This window comes from Elephas maximus, chromosome 23 (assembly GCF_024166365.1).
Source record: "Elephas maximus indicus isolate mEleMax1 chromosome 23, mEleMax1 primary haplotype, whole genome shotgun sequence".
Taxonomy (NCBI): domain Eukaryota; kingdom Metazoa; phylum Chordata; class Mammalia; order Proboscidea; family Elephantidae; genus Elephas; species Elephas maximus.
In genome coordinates this window covers 30256810-30272697 of record NC_064841.1, presented here as the reverse complement: position 1 = coordinate 30272697, position 15888 = coordinate 30256810, and the positions used below count along the sequence as shown (strand labels likewise).

General features: G+C 43.8%; 1 protein-coding gene across 2 annotated transcripts; it reads left to right on the top strand.

The window, feature by feature from the left end:
* Positions 1-254: 254 nt before the first annotated feature.
* Positions 255-14703, top strand: CLDN11 (claudin 11). 2 transcript variants are annotated; one of them, XM_049867734.1, is made up of 4 exons: positions 580-669; positions 1270-1477; positions 4943-5107; positions 13992-14703. In XM_049867734.1, exons 3-4 carry the CDS (start codon positions 4969-4971, stop codon positions 14222-14224), a joined length of 372 nt encoding a protein of 123 aa, XP_049723691.1. In that variant the 5' UTR covers positions 580-669; positions 1270-1477; positions 4943-4968; the 3' UTR covers positions 14225-14703. The 2 variants fall into 2 exon arrangements, with proteins under 2 accessions (XP_049723690.1, XP_049723691.1); XM_049867733.1 differs by lacking the exon at positions 1270-1477 and having other exon boundaries at positions 255-669.
* The last annotated feature ends 1185 nt before the right edge of the window (positions 14704-15888 follow it).

Here is a 15888-nt window from a genome sequence, read left to right as displayed (position 1 = left end):
GCGCCCTCCTTGCGCTCCTCACTCCTTGGGTGTAGGCTGAAAGACCTGACTTCTCCGCATTAGCTGCGCTCGGCCAAGCCCGGCCCCGCGCTCTGAGTTCCGGGCTTGGGTACCGCGCTCCCCTTCCACCCACCCCAGGCCCCCGCCCGGCGATTGGCCCACTCGGCCCGGGGCCGCCGCTGATTGGCGTTCGCCGCCGGGGCTCCCGCGTTTAAAGAGGGGGCGGGGGCGCGCAGCCCAGCTTCGCCGCTGTCCCGGCGGATCGCCCGCAGCGCAGAGGGAGCTACGCTCGCAGCCGCCGGGCCCCACTGCCGCCTGGAACGTCCGCGCCCCGGGCCGTCGCCGGCTAGCGGCTCGCGTGTGCGGGAGTAGGTCCAGGCAGGCGCCGTCCGGCCGGCGGCCCAGGCACAGCCAGTGAGGGACGAGGCGCCAAGACGGCCACCATGGTGGCCACGTGCCTGCAGGTGGTCGGCTTCGTCACGGGCTTCGTGGGCTGGATCGGCATCATCGTGACTACGTCCACCAATGACTGGGTGGTGACCTGCGGCTACACCATCCCCACCTGCCGCAAGCTGGACGAACTGGGCTCCAAGGGGCTGTGGGCTGACTGTGTCATGGCCACCGGGCTGTACCACTGCAAGCCCCTGGTGGACATCCTCATCCTGCCGGGTAAGGACCCCGGCCGGGCCGCGCCGTCCGTGCTGGCAAGCTGCTGCCCCCAAACCTTCATCCTCTGGGTGGACCCGGGGTGGGGGTGGGGGTCATTGGACGGCTTTCACAGAAACGTGAAAACCCGCTCCAAGACATCTGGGCACATTTTTGATACCACCAGTCCCAAATTGTTGTAGAGGAATTAGGCAACCCTGAACTGAACTTCTCTCAGCCTCAGTTTCCTTATCTGGAATTTGGACTAATAGTAGTGGCCACTGGCAGGATCACCTTGAGAATGTAATGAGCTGAGACAGACATATAGTAGGACCTCCAAACCCACTAACCCACTGCCGTCGAGTCCATTCCGACTCATACGGACCCTGTTAGGAAAGAATAGAACTGCCCCATAGAGTTCCCAAGGAGCGCCTGGTGGATTCAAACTGCACACCTTTTGGTTAGCAGCCATCGCTCTTATTACCACTACGCCAGCAGGGTTTCCGCAGCAGCACCTCGATACAAGTTAATTAACGCCCCTACCCCATTTAGGGGGGACCCCGTTTATATACCGTCGATTGACTAGAAGGAGTTCAGTCTCCGGGCCCTGGCCTTCTCCCGCAGGCGGCTGCCAGTTAGATTTCACTCGCAGGGGTGAGGAGGAAAGAGTGACATGAAAGCATTTGAGGGATCCGAGCAGACGGAAGGTGAGTTTCCAGAGCCGGTGAAGCTAGACTAGGACCCTCCTAGCCCCGCCGGGACCGCTGCCAAGCGATTCACGTCCAAGGAAATCTCCAGGATGCCCAGTTTTGTAAACCGGAGGTTGGTTCAGGTATGCTCCGGAGCCTGTCTCATCCCCTCACCCCGAACCCCTTTTCCCCTGCTCTCCACCCCAGGCTGTGGTGTTCACCTACCCGGGGGCTGCCTTGACCCTCCTCCTCCCCTCCTCCCGCCGCAGGGGTTGGATTGGGACGAGTGGGCGACGGGGAGAGAGAGTGCGTTGCCAAGAGTCGCCCCTCTGTCTCCCCGCTCCATCCCGCCACCTCCAGCTCTGTCTCGGAGTAGGTCGGTGGGGAGGGGAGAATCGATGCCGTCCGGGGTTCCTTCTCCTTCACTTGCTGACCTGTTGAAGAAATTCTCAGGAACAGTTTCACTGCAGATTTTAAACCGGAGTCCGTTGGGTGATGGGCGAGCTAGCGGGCGCCCCCTCAGGTTTTCTGCTCCGAATCTACCCTGGCCCCTGCGCGGTTGCCCTCGGTCCCGGGAGCCTTTGTGCCTCACGACTTGGAATCGTGCGCATTTAGCAGCATGTCCCAGTGTCCTTAAGGTGCTGTTCACCCTGTGCCCTTGCCGGGAAGAGACTTTTGCTGCCTGGAGACTCTGCTCCCTCTTTAAGCCTCCCTTCATTGCACCTTTTTTTTTTTTTTTTTTATTGCACCTTTTTTCTAGTGTTCCCAGGAGGAATCAATGCCCGTTCCTTGCTGCCTAGTGCTTGGCCCTTAGCCCCATCAGGGCACATTTCATCTGGAGTTTTGTTCATTGTTCCTGGGTCAAGTTCTCCCACTGCATTTTTAAGCCCCTGGGAGATATGGGTGCATCCTGTTCTCTTGGCATCCTCTCCTGGACCGCTCAGTAGGTGCTCGGGGCATGCCAGTCCTGTGTTCACTCCCCTTTTCTGCATTTGAAGCTTTCAGAATGACTGAGGTTGGGGGAACTAGATCCAAACCCAGCTTTAGTTAATGCTGGTGCCCATAGACCTTGGTCAGACTCTCATAATCTGGGTGATTTGGGGGCAAGTTACCTAACTTCTATGAACCCTAGCTGTCTTAAACATTAGAATCAAAACAACCTTCTATCTTACAGGGTTGTTTTAGGGATTAAATGAGATAAGAACTGTAACTCCCTGGATGTTCCATAAATGGTAGCTATAATTATTAAAGTACAGGAATGGTATTGTAGGAACCTTGATGGACCCATAAAATTACTCTCTGCTTCTTTCATTCCAAAGTAAGTTTACTGAGCAGTCAGCACCAAGTGGTTTGTTTTCAGAGAACACAAAATATACTCCAGAGTGGAGTACATTTTAGGAGGGGCCTAATCCTTCCGGTGGAAACCCTGGTGGCATAGTGGTTAAGTGCTACGGCCGTTAACCAAGAGGTTGGCAGTTCGAATCCACCAGGCGCTCCTTGGAAGCTCTACAGGGCAGTTCTACTCTGTCCTATAGAGTTGCTATGAGTCGAAATCGAGTCAACGGCAGTGTTTTGTTTTTTTTTTTTTTAATCCTTCCAGCTTCTCCTCTCCCTCACACTTTGGGTGGGGATGGGGGCAGATCTCTGTCTTTATCTTCTGATTTCCAAACATGCCCTTGGCACCATAGCGCATGGACAGCCTGTGCCATGCATTTCCGAGCAACCGTTGCTAGTTGACTGCCTCCTTTGTGCTGCCCCTGCTCTTCTAGAAGCTGCTGGGCTAGAGGGCTATGGTCAGGCCTCAGGCTTCCTGTGGCTCTTCTCTAGGAATCTTCAAGTCAGTAGGTACTTGATTATCTTTAATTCTGAAGAAGCCAAGATGGAAGGTTTTTGGAAGAGGGAGGGCCCTGAGGAGTCTATTTGAATTCTGGCGAAATGTATCTTATTAAAAGATGGTGTTGAAGTTGGGTCTTGGTGCACAAGGCAGGATGGTCTAATGAGGGGTCCTGTTGTGTGATGCAGAAGTGGGCTGTTTTCCAGGCTTTGCCATGAACTCTGCCTCGCCCAGGCCACTAGCTCTCGTTTCCTCTGAGCAAAAAAGGGAGAGTAATAGAGGCAAACATTTTTTTGTTGTTGTTGAGAGTGAGTGTTTTAATGAGAAACAATAAATTTGAAAGTGACACAATACATGAAAGCTGTGATATTCTGCAAGTATCTTTTCAGATTTATTCTACGTATACCTTGCACGTATTATAATCTGTTTCTTAATAAAGTTGATATTTGGCATTTGATATGGCAGTATAAATGTCAAAGTAGTTTTGCTTCATTCTTTTATTATTCAACTTATATATTCCTTCATTTAGAATTGCTTGTTTACAGTCTCTGTTGTGGGGACTGTGTTAACTCTGTGAAGACAGAGGCAGGTGTCTGCCTCCCAGGCCTCTGGGGCCTGGAGAGATGCTGGCTAAGCAGCCATAGTGCAGTGCAAGGAGGACCCTGGGAAAGCATGCGCAGGGCCTTGTGGGGCGGCAGGAGATGGAGCCTGAGTTTCTATAGGTGGCAGGCCAGGATTCACAAGGACAGCAGCCTCTGGGGGGTATCAAAGAGAGGAAGTCTGAATCTTAGCTTAAGCTAGTTTAGGGCCACAAACTAGTCATACACATGGTTAGGGACCAAAATCACCAAGTACACCTGGAGATGAAAATGCTGCACTGACACAGAGTAATCACACTAGTAGTAATAGCTAAGGGGGGCAGTGGGGGTTTGGTGGTAGAATTCTTGCCTTCCACATGGGAGACCCAGGTTTGATTCCAGCCAGTGCACCTCTACGCAGCCACTACCTGTCAGTCAGTGGAGGCTTGCATGTGGCTTTCATGCTGAACAGGTTTTAGCAGAGCTTCCAGACTAAAACAGACTAGGAAGAAAGGCCTGATTATCTACTTCTGAAAATCAGTCAGTGAAAACCCTATGGGTCACAAGGGTTCAATCTGCAATAGATCATAAAACTGGCACAGTGGTTTGTTCCATTGTGCTTAGGGCTGCCACGGCAGCTAACAACGATAATTAACCCATTTTGAGTACTTAGCATGTGGTAGGGCACTATTCTAAGCACTGCATGAATTAACTAATTTAATATTCAGTAGAATTTTATTAGATGTAGGTGCTATTATAATTGACACTCTGTAGGTGAGGAAAGTAAGACACAGCCATTCAGTAACTTGCCCAAGGTCACACAGGTAGAGCATAGAAATAGACTGGAACCATCACAGTAGGCTTCCTGGAAGATTTGAGTTTTAATCTGAAACTTTTCCAGGTGATGTAATGATGTAAATAGGCTCTTCATCCTGGAAGTTTGGCCAGGTGGTCTAAGCCAGGAATCCACATTCAGTCTCTCTGGCCCTCAACCCCCTTTTTTTGGTTGTTGAGTCAATTTAAAATTGAACTACACTTAAAAAGTTGTAGTAATCTTAGACAATATTTAGCACATTCTAAGTCCTGGATTGGAGCTAGAGAGTGGAAGGGAAGAGGTGCTGAATTCTCGTAAGACAGGGTTCAGGAACCAAGAGGACCATGGCCTAACCCACCCTTGTCTGCTCTCTTGTTCTCAGGCTACGTGCAGGCTTGCCGAGCCTTGATGATTGCAGCATCCGTCCTGGGTCTCCCAGCCATTCTCCTGCTACTGACGGTTCTCCCCTTCATCCGAATGGGCCGCGAGCCTGGCGTGGCCAAGTACAGGCGGGCCCAGCTGGCTGGCGTCTTGCTCATTCTGCTGGGTAAGACAGCCTTCTATACCACACCCCAACTCTGAGTGAACCTGATGCACCTTGAAACTTGTGCTTGCTGCTTTATCAAGTTCAACAGACATGTGAAAGGAAGCCAAGTGAATCTTCTGGGAAATACACTCCCACAAGCCGTATCCCTTTAGCTCTTTGGGGCTTTCACTTTCTAGCTGATATGTTTCCTGGGCAATTTACACAGAGGAACAGGTCATGTCTGTGTGAGTCACTGAACATGGAAATAAATAACAGCACAAAAAGGAAAAGAGGATTTTCAGGGCAGGAAATATCTAAGAGAGGGACCAGAAAGAAGAGAGTTAACACAGTGGCACTTTGCCCATGCTGCATAATGGGATCCTTTTTTGAAAACACCTATGCCTAGGCCCCAGGCCAGACCAACTGAGTCAGAATTTCAGGGAATTGGGCCAGGCAGATATTTTTAAAAAAGATTTTTTTTCAAAAAAGCTCCTCAGGTGATTCTTGTACGCAGCCGGGAGGGACAGCCTCAGTAAGTGTACAGAAGGAATAAAGAAAGAGGAGGGCAAGAGAAAAGTAGGAGTTGAGAGTGGTAGACCACTAGGTGATGATTCAGTCCTTCATTCAGTAAGCAATCATTGAGCACCTGCTGTGTGCCAGAAACCACGGTAGTCATTGGGGATAGTGGAAAGAAAAAGCAGTCTTTCCCTGAGTATAGTTGTGTATCTCGATAGAGTGTGGTGTGAGCACATCTGAAGGGATTTCTTAGAGCAGAGGACCCTAGTGATGAGGCTTGAGGGTTGAACACAAGGTAGTCAGGACATAGACTAGAGGGAAATGGCATGGACTTGTTCACTTTGGCTTATGCTTATTATGCCTGCACGTATAGGGCTCACTTTAACAACCTATGGTCCTTCCAGCTCTGCTCTCTGCAGTGATTCATTTTTTCACATTTTTTTTTTCAATGCTAATTCCATTAGCTGGAGCCCTGGTGGCACAGTGGTTAAGAGTTCAGGCTGCTAACCAAAAGGTCAGCAGTTTGAATCCACCAGTCACCCCTTGGAAGCCTTATGGGGCAGTTCTACTTTGCCCTATAGGGTCACTAGGAGTTGGAGTCGACTTGACGGCAATGGGAATGGGTAAGTCAATTAGCGTGTCCCAAATCCTAATAGAGGATTAAGAACAGCAGCTCTTGTTGCAAAGCACACACATCGTTGAGGAGAAACTGGTCCGGGTATGGGTTAGACATAAACGTTCTTCTGGGACAAGGACTCCGCATCTCCTAACTGGTGTATCAGTCCATGTGCTTGAGAGGTGAGGGAAGTGGTCAGGGTTCTGTGGGAGTGGATGTTACTTAGTGACTGTCTACTCCCACCTGGAGTCTCCTCAGTTGTCTCCAAGGCCTTACCCACAGTGCCACCAGTGAGGTAAGGGGCCTTGGGTAGTAGGCACGGCATTTCCAAAGGTTACAGAAGGATAGAGGTTTGCACGGTCTTGCAAAGTCATGGAGAATTCGGAATTCACACACCACTCAGATATCCAGAGAAGAATCTGGGCATGGAAATTTTGATTCCAGCCACAAAGAATTTCTTTGTGAGTGCCACGTGGAACACACAACCAGCATTATATGCTTCATCTAATGCACAGAGGTGGCCCCTCTCAGAGTGCTGTCTAATGTTCAGATGTTTGCATCTGGACTCCCTTTCCAACTGGTAAACCAATCAAAGCTGTACAAGCAAACTGAATTTTCAGGATCCAGGTGAAATCCTTCTCATTCTAGACATTTGCTGCTGTTTATTACTTTCCTCACATTCTCACAGAAGCCCCAGAAGGCTCTCTTTGGCTCTAAGGATGGATGACAGAGCCAAAGAAGTAACTGTTAGAGTTAGAAGCCAATTATGGGTCTGATGTGTGAGGTGTTCGTCTTTAGGAATTTTGGCCCTCCATATGAGTCACAGAGTATCCACAGGTATGAGAATACTTAGAGGAAAAAACCCAAAAAAACCCATGGAAAAGAGTGGAACGAGAGCAAACACACATATAGACAAACTGGCTTAAAAAAAAAAAAAACTTAAAAACAGCTGAACTGTCCAGGTGAACAAGAAGATTTATTAAAAAAAAAAAAAAATCAACGTCTAGTTTTTTGAAACTTCCTAGCTGAATTAAATATAGTTTTTCATTATCTTTTTAAAATGTGTTGGTATATGCAGAGAGAATCATAGATGAGGAAAGTGAAGTGGGGCTGGGTAGTGGATGTGAGTCCCTCAGTTCCTGTTTGCTTGTCTGTAGTGAAACTTTGTAGGGGGTAGGAGGAACACTGAGGGGTCTGATCACACCCAGGGAGGCTGCACCATTCCGGCCCCCTCACCATTCTGACGGGTGTGGGGACAGCTCTGTCCTCTCACAGTCTTGCATTTCTGTTAGTATTGCCTCTGCCTCCACTTTTTGCTTCAGTCCTGATTTATTTCTCAGCGGGTCACCAATTTACTTGCCTTTGGGCTGGATGTTGTTTTGACTGGAACGAGCTAGCTCTGGAAATGTAAAGCTCATTGTCTCAAGTATGGCACCTGCTGGTCTCCTCGAGGTCCTCTCACAACGGAGCCCCAAGTGCCCTGTTTGCCCCTGTTGGCAGTGGGTGGGAGGAGCAAGAGAGAGTGAAGGCTCCCTTTGTGTCTTTCTGGGTTGGCTTCTGTCACTCCCCCAGGAGAAGCCAGTGCTCGGCTCGTGCTGGGCCCTAAGGGTCAACAGATGGTGTTTCAGCTGAGGTGTGGTTGCTGTGCAAACGGGACAGGGCCACACAGGGGTGTGGGGGCCTAGGGACTGGAAACAATGTCACCGTTAGTCCTGGTATGGAAACTATGAGTGCTATTAATTAAAACCGGTGCTTCCTGACCCTGACAATCTGTAATTATTTTTCTGAAAACTTAAAAAAATGTTATGTCTGTTGTACAACAAGCGAGTTCTTTATCTTCTCAGCAGTTGAAGTTTAATGGTGTGAGGATTTGGTTCCTGCTGTGGTGGAAGGAATAGGAGCCTAGTGCTTCTGGCTTCTTATGCCAGATGAGCAGCCCCGGCAACAGCAGACTGCTCAGATCTGGGTACAGGGTGGGGCTTCGTGAGCTAATCTGTTTGTGGTTTTTAAAGAGTCTTTGCCAAGACAGAAGGTTCTTGTGTCCTAAATTGTTTTACCTTATTGTTCTTAGCTTTGGAATCAGACCCAATTGTACTGAATGTTGGATCTACCACTTTCCAGCTGTGTGAACTGGGGCAGTTAATATTTCTGAGCCCTTCTATAAAAAAAAAAAGGCGGGGAGGACTAATAATATCTATTTCTTAGGTTGGTAAGAAATAGTAAAACAATGCATGCAAATTATTTAGCAGGGTGTCTGGCACATAGTAAGTGCTCAGCAAATGGTTGCTATTATTGTTGGTTAGAGAAAATAGCTACCTAGAGGGCAATTGGATGTTCTTCCAGGCACGTCTAATTTCTGCAGGGTCATCTCCATCCATTGAACTAGTGAGGAGAGACAATGACCTGTTCCTGAAAACACCACCTTGCACTCTGGTGTAATGGAAGTATTTCCTATGTTTGCTTCGTAGAAACCAGATTAAAGGAAAAAAGATAATGATGTGTGAAATAGAAATAAAGGGGGAAAAAAAAAAGGTTGAGAGCATGCCAGGAAAATTATGCACTCCAGTATTCCATTGACTTGATGATTGTTGTAAATATTACATTTTCATACAAGTCATTGAGTAAAAGGAGCATTTACTCCGGGAGCTATGCTTTCTTAGGTCAACATTTTAAAGAATTACAAATGAAAAAGAGAAAAAAGAAAATATTTCTAGTTTCAGATTATAAGAGAACTACAATAAATATGACTGCAGCCAATAGCTGGTTAGAAATGTCATTGCTTGTTGTCTTGCGTTAACTGCTTCTTTGCAAAAAAGCTAAAGGTAATAGCTACTTAGATTGTATAACAGTGGTGATTGTAGCAGAAGTATTCAGTGTTTGTTAAATATTAAATGGAAGAGGATTTTAAAAAGCTTCATTGTGGAAAATTTCAAGCAGATACGAAAGTAGAAAGAGTAATGTAATGAATCCCCATGATCCAAACACATTCTCAACAATAATCAATTAATTCATGGCCAATCTGCCTCATCTATACTTTTCTCTGTTTTCTCCGGTGCCCAGACATTTTTTGAAGCAAATCTCATGTATAATATCAGGAAAGATTTTTTTAAGTGTTATTAGTATAACCCATTAGAGTAATTTTAATTTAGTTTGAAGAAAGTATTGCTTTGTGCTAGATAGAAATGACGCTTGTTAAGTCTTCCAGTTGCTAGTATTGAAAGCAACAAAGCCTGAAAGAAGAGGTATTAATTAGAGGAAGGCAGGAAGGTAGGGGTCTAGTCATCTTCTGTATTTCTCTGCCTCTTTGTTCTGATTCTCTCTCTCTCTAGGTAGTTACCCTCAAAGCCAAACAACTGTATTAATTTTATTTAACTTGATCACATTTATTTAGCTCCATATGTTACCATGTGTCTCCTAATCCCTAAAGAGATTAAAGTTATATTTCATTGCTCTAAAAGTGTCTTATCCAATTTTGTCAGTGTTTGGCTCCATCAGGATTATCATTAACTTTTCATAAGGTTATAGCCTACCAACTGAAGAATACATTATATTACATTATTTGAAACTTGCTCTCAAAAGAGGCGAGCTATTTTATTCTATGAAGAGCAAGGAATTCTATTTGTGGGGGAACCAATACTCGATGAATCTATAGCCACAGGGTGAAGCTTTCTTCTCTTCTCCTCTCTTCCTTTTCCTCCTTCCCCTCTTCCTCCTCTTCTCTTCTTCTGTCTCCACTAAGACTGCCCCCACATCTCGCTTTTATTCCTCAACCACAAATGACAGATTTTTCCCCTTATACAGTTAACTATTTCATCTTCTGGAGATAGAAGAAAAGAAATAGATTGAAAAATCCAAGTGTTGAAATTCCCCTGTGATGTTTTTAGAGACTTATTTTAAAAATGAATTCAGATGACATAAAAAGAAAAGGAATGAAATTGCCATTTATCTTTCAATTTTCTTCGCCTTACGGGTAACTGTGACCTTTTAGAAAAATAATTTCATTTATTTTTCCCAAATAATGGAGAGAACCATTATAACTCCTCCTTCTCCTTTGGTCTACAAATACAGAGAAATAAATCTATGAGGCTTTCTCCTATATCTTAAAGAAAGCTAAAAAACTTTGCCAGTTCTTTTAATATTTCATATTTTTTAGTTAAGTATGATTTGACTTGCATTTTTAACTTTACTGGTCGAAACATATCCCTTTTCTCCCTTTCAAATCATTATTGAAATGGAGTAAATTCTTCCTTTTTTAGTCTCTGAACATTCTTCAGTCCGAGTTCAACTGAAGGTCACTGTTTCCAGGGAGCCTCTCATTTCCCTTCTTCTTGTGTGGCGGTCTGTCATTTTTTAGTGGTTTTGATGTGGTTCATCTTTGAGAGCCACAGGAATTCCACCCAGGGTTCAATTATCTACTAGGAAATAAAGATCTTGCTGGCAGTCATTTGCCTTGTTTTGCATGGGTTATAAAAGAACTTGTAACTTTAAGTGTGTTAACATCACATTAAGGCTTTATGATTTTAGAAGTTAATTTTGACATGCATGGAGTGGAAAGTAGAGTTGAAATGATACTACTTCTTATCTGCCCGTTCATCTGTCCATCCGTCTATCTTCTGTCTATGATCCATTTGTTTACCTGTTCATCTCCCTACCCCTTCACTCATCTAATCCTACGAAGTTCATTGTATAAATGTTTACACATTTTCCTGATTTTTCTAATGAATTATGTTGGAATGGAAACCCTGGTGGCATTGTGGTTAAGTGCTACAGCTGCTAACCAAAAGGGCAGCAGTTCAAATCTATCAGGCACGCCTTGGAAACTCTATGGGGGCAGTTCTACTCTGTCCTATAGGGTCACTATGAGTCCGAATTGATTCAATGGCAATGGGTTTTGTTTTTTTTTTGTATTGGAATAAAATTGAACAAAATCCCTAAAACACTCCAAACCAAGTCGGGTAATTATTTTTGGAACACTGAGCCTGATTCTTTCCCCATGTGAAGATGAACTTGTTTTGTTACTTTTCTTAAAAAGAGGAGGAGGACTAAATGATATGTAGAAGCAATTTCTTATCTTATTTTGTAAAATCTAAACCAAATCTGAAGGTTGGTTAAGTTTAAAAGAGATATGGGGAATGCTTTCTTGTGTGTATATACAAAACAGGTGAAAAATATAAAACTTGATTTGAACAATGAGCTGTTTTGAAACCAGTTAATTGTTTATAGGAAAGATCAGTTGGATTGAACAAAATCAGTTGTTTGGGAATTAAACCTTTTTTCCTGCAAAATTTAGTTTTTTTTTCCCCACCTTTTTCTGTAAACAAACATGGGCGTTTAGAAGCCCTAGCTAGGTGGCTGTTCTTGTCCGTAGCGGGATGAAGGCCCACTTTTGGGGTCTAGAGATGTAAAGGTGGACTGTGCTGCTGGGTTAATCTAGAGCAGTTCTCTCTGGCAGAAACACTCCAGAAGAGGATTTCCACCCCGTCGTCAGAGAAAGTCCCTTCTCTGTTCCTTGTTGAGAGTATGGCTGTGACAACAGCCAAGTAATTCTCCAAGAGTGCCTGACTTGGAATTCGTGGCTAGAAGGAGAGACAAAAAAGTCCTTCCCTGGTATTTGAGGTCTTTGAAAGTCCTGGGCTGGAAAGGGGACGTTCAGATAAACAGTGGTCTTCTTGAACATTCTTTTCACAGAAGGAAAATACATCTTCCCAAGGCATCACATATGAAAATACTACAAAACTAGCATGATTGTGCTTACCCTTTAAGAAAAAGGAAACCCTACTGATGTAGTGGTTAAGAGCCACGGCTGCTAACCCAAAGGTCAGCAGTTCGAATCCACCAGGTGCTCCTTAGAAACTCTATGGGGCAGTTCTACTCTGTCCTATAGGGTTGCTATGAGTAAGAATTGAGGGCAATGGGTTTGGTTTTTTTTTTTTAAGAAAAAGGAACTTCATTTACATATGAACACATTTTAGTGTTTTAGATAATCTACATAAACTTCTTAATTCTGTGAATAGTTCACAATTAATGGAATGAATTTAGACTGTTAGAAAGCCAAATTCAATTCAAGGCCCCATAATTCACCTTCTTCCCTCTAACTTCCACTTGGCATCTATGCTTTTTAGGTACCTTGAGGATAGGAATCACATCTATATAGGCGTGTCTGTGTCCAGCTTGTGGGGGTGGGCTGAGTCTGCTATCAACAAAAACCATTGTTACAAGCATACACAAATGTAATGAGATAGTTAAAAAGCCTCTCAAGACTGGTAAGACTTCAATCTTTCCTTCAGTTTAGAAATAATGTACAAAGCTGTTAGATTTTAGTGCTTGTGTTAAAGAAAAATGTTATTTCTTCTCTGTGAGCATAAAGTATAAGTTAGAAAATCATTGAATATGAGTAGAAATCAGAAAAAGCTTGCTGAGTTGAAAGCAACAGAGGTACCCCCAGGTGGCAGACACCGGACTGGTGTTTCAATATCATGTTTTGAATTCGTAGAAGGTTTTATGGCTAACAATTGCAACCCTTGTTTTTTTAATGTCTGCCAACTTTAATGTGCCAACCCAAGTTAAAGCTTTGCTTAAAAAATCTGTCCTGCTCGTAGTTGTAGACGTGAAAAATTAGGTGACACTAAATGGCGTTATTTTGTCTAGAGCTGTGCTATCCAATGTAGTAGCCATTAGCCACAGGTGGCTATTTAACTTAAAATTAATTAAAATTCAAAATTCATTTCCTCAGTCTCACTAGCTTCATGTTAAATACTCAATAGCTCCATGTAGCTCGTGGCTACCCTGTTTGACAGTGCTGGTCTAGGGGTTTAAAAAAATATTTTTTAATGTCTTATTGTGTCCTGTCCTACATACTACTTTGCTTAGAAGACGTGGAAGAACTAAATGATATAGGGACCATTTCTTCTCTTATTCTGTAAAGTCTAAACAAATCTAAAAGATAGGTTAATACAAAACCATAAAGTTCTACCATTGTGACCCGTGACAACAAATATCATCCCCATAAAATCCTTGAACGGGTGAATTCTTTCACTGCAAGATTGTTCATTTCTGTGCTGGGATTCTGTGATTGTGAACAGCATAACAAGAACTCATACTTTTAGCTGATACTCTGCTGACGCCTAGGATAGCAGGAAAATTTCCATAGTTTCTTTAGGTCTTTGTGATATGAATTGAACAAATTGAAAAAAATAGAGTGGAAAATTGAGATGAGCAGTCTCTTGTTTCTCATCCCTGGATATCTCAGGTCCTTTGATCATTCAACTAGTATACATTGAGCGCATACTATGTGCTTGGTCCTGAGCTAACCACTGAGTTTACACACAAAAGTAAGACATGGCTCCTGCCTTCCAGGAACTCATAGCTTAGGATGGGAGGTAGACATGTAAAGAGATAATTATAATACAATTAGGTAAATGTAATGACAGAATTATAAGTACAGATAGGTAAAGTCAGGGTATACAAATAAAAATAAATACTTTTTGGGCTTAAATGATCCATTTCTAGATTTTTCTACATCGGAGTTCTTTTGTCTCTGCCACCTGCTGAAAAAAGTAAAAAAAGTAAGGACCCAAAATTTTGACACAAGTTTTTGCTCAATTTATTCTGTTGATGCAAACCTTTAGGTTCAGATGACCAGGAGAGCAGAGCGCTGTGTTTTGGAGTAGGTTGGGAGTGAGGGGTGTGTGTTTGTTGAGTGAATGGAAGCTGCCTGGCTGCACTTGGTGTGTGATGGGCAGGCTAGTCACAGCCCTCTCCATGTCTCCCCAGCTCTCTGTGCCATGGTTGCCACCATCTGGTTCCCTGTGTGTGCCCACCGTGAGACCACCATCGTGAGCTTTGGCTACTCCCTGTACGCGGGCTGGATTGGAGCTCTGCTGTGCCTCGTGGGTGGCTGTGTCATCCTCTGCTGCGCTGGAGATGCCCAGTCATTTGGTGAAAACCGTTTCTACTACTCTTCTGGCTCCAGCTCACCCACTCATGCCAAGAGTGCCCACGTATAAGTGTGCTGCCAGGCTGCGCACGGAGGTGCTGTAGATCCTGGGCTTGTGGCCCTAAGTTTGCTCACCACAGCGGGGTGAAAGCCCACTCCTGCCAGGCTGCAAGCCAAAGGTTGGAAAAGCATCCTGGCATTTTGTTGTCTTAACCTCCCACCCCTTCCCATGTTTGTTGCCTTAAAAGAAATTTCTAGCTCAGATAATGCCCACACATTTTTCTCATGGTTTTGCCTGCTATTATCTCTTTTCTTGGGCATTCCTTTGTTTTTCATTTTTAAAAAGTACATATTTTGTTTCTTTCTCTTTAAATTTTAAATGGCTTTCAGACATTGCTGAGTTGGGTGGGGTGGAGAGAAATAAAAGACACTTTTCAAACTGATGACAATGAAAGCCTCATAAAGATGCCTCTCTGTTTCTGCCCTCCTCTTCAGCTCCAAGGTCATTTAGCTATAAGCGATAGAAAAAGATAGAATTGGGGACATTGGGGCGGGGGAGGGAGGGGAATCCTGGAACTTTCTCTCCATGGGAAATTTTCACTTTTTTAAGTGGAGGGAAAGGGGTGGGGGTATTTTTTAGTTTGTAATTTTACATTTATCTGTACATACTTTTTTCCAAGATTCATCATTTTTATAATATGGATTTCCTGAAATTCTCAATTTATCGGTATGAAGGAAATGAACCAAAAAGACTTTAATTATTTAACAAATAACAGTACAAGTGAGTATAACTTTAACTCCCATTCCACAAAAACATTTTTGATCTCCAGGTTTGTATGATGTAGTTTTTTAATCTTACACTTGCGTGTGCTTCAACGTAACACATTTTTAAAGCTTTTTGTCACCTTTCTCTGTTTTCATTCTTCTAGCCATCTTGAGATGATATTGTTTAACATAAGTTGTACTGTTGAATTTGGCTTTACGGGTGTAAACACTGATGGTATATCAGTATCAGAGACCCCAAACTCTCCACACACTGATGGTGCATTTTGTTTTTTAAACGAAATCTGTGCAATAAAATAACACTGCAAAACTGGCCTCCAATCTTCTGTTATATTGAGAGGTGTTATCTATTTATTGATTTTTTAAAATTTCATTCATCTCTATTGGAAATTTATAGGGAACCTGTCCAAGAACAAGTCATTATGCACTGCCCCGAATAATTAAAAAGTTATATTTTATTCACTACATTGTGGTGGTAATTTGCTGTTATAAAAGTGTAATCTAGGTGCTCTCTGGGTTTCTCCCCAGATGGAGTGACTTTAGGTATGTTTCTGTCATGTATAAATGAGCAACCATCAGAAACCAAGTTTCAAGCATGATACAGCTAAACTCCTTCATCTACTCTGAACACATAGTAAAGGAACTGGCTAGGTATAGAGGAAAGCATAAAACCAACCCATTTTGTTGGCTCTTTAAGGATTGATATCTAAATGCATTTAGTTCAAACATATGCATAGAGATGTTTGGGAATTTTGGACAAAGACATATTGAGTTGATTTTTACATGTTTTCTATTCCAGAAATTGTCAATTTATGGGTCTGCTCTAAGAACACAGATTACAATCTATTTTGGCAGACTTTTTCCAAATAAAATACTGATTTCATTAGCTGATAGGACAATAACTGGAAAACATTTCCTCTTTGGAAATATCCATTTAGGCTGGCCATTTTG

What these genes read in the sequence shown, in the direction of transcription:
- CLDN11 (XM_049867733.1), top strand. Translation starts at nt 444, where the DNA reads ATGGTGGCCACGTGCCTGCAGGTGGTCGGCTTCGTCACGGGCTTCGTG. An exon ending in GGACATCCTCATCCTGCCGG is followed by an intron (nt 670 to 4,942) that starts GTAAGGACCCCG and finishes TCTTGTTCTCAG; the next exon opens with GCTACGTGCAGGCTTGCCGA. An exon ending in CGTCTTGCTCATTCTGCTGG is followed by an intron (nt 5,108 to 13,991) that starts GTAAGACAGCCT and finishes ATGTCTCCCCAG; the next exon opens with CTCTCTGTGCCATGGTTGCC.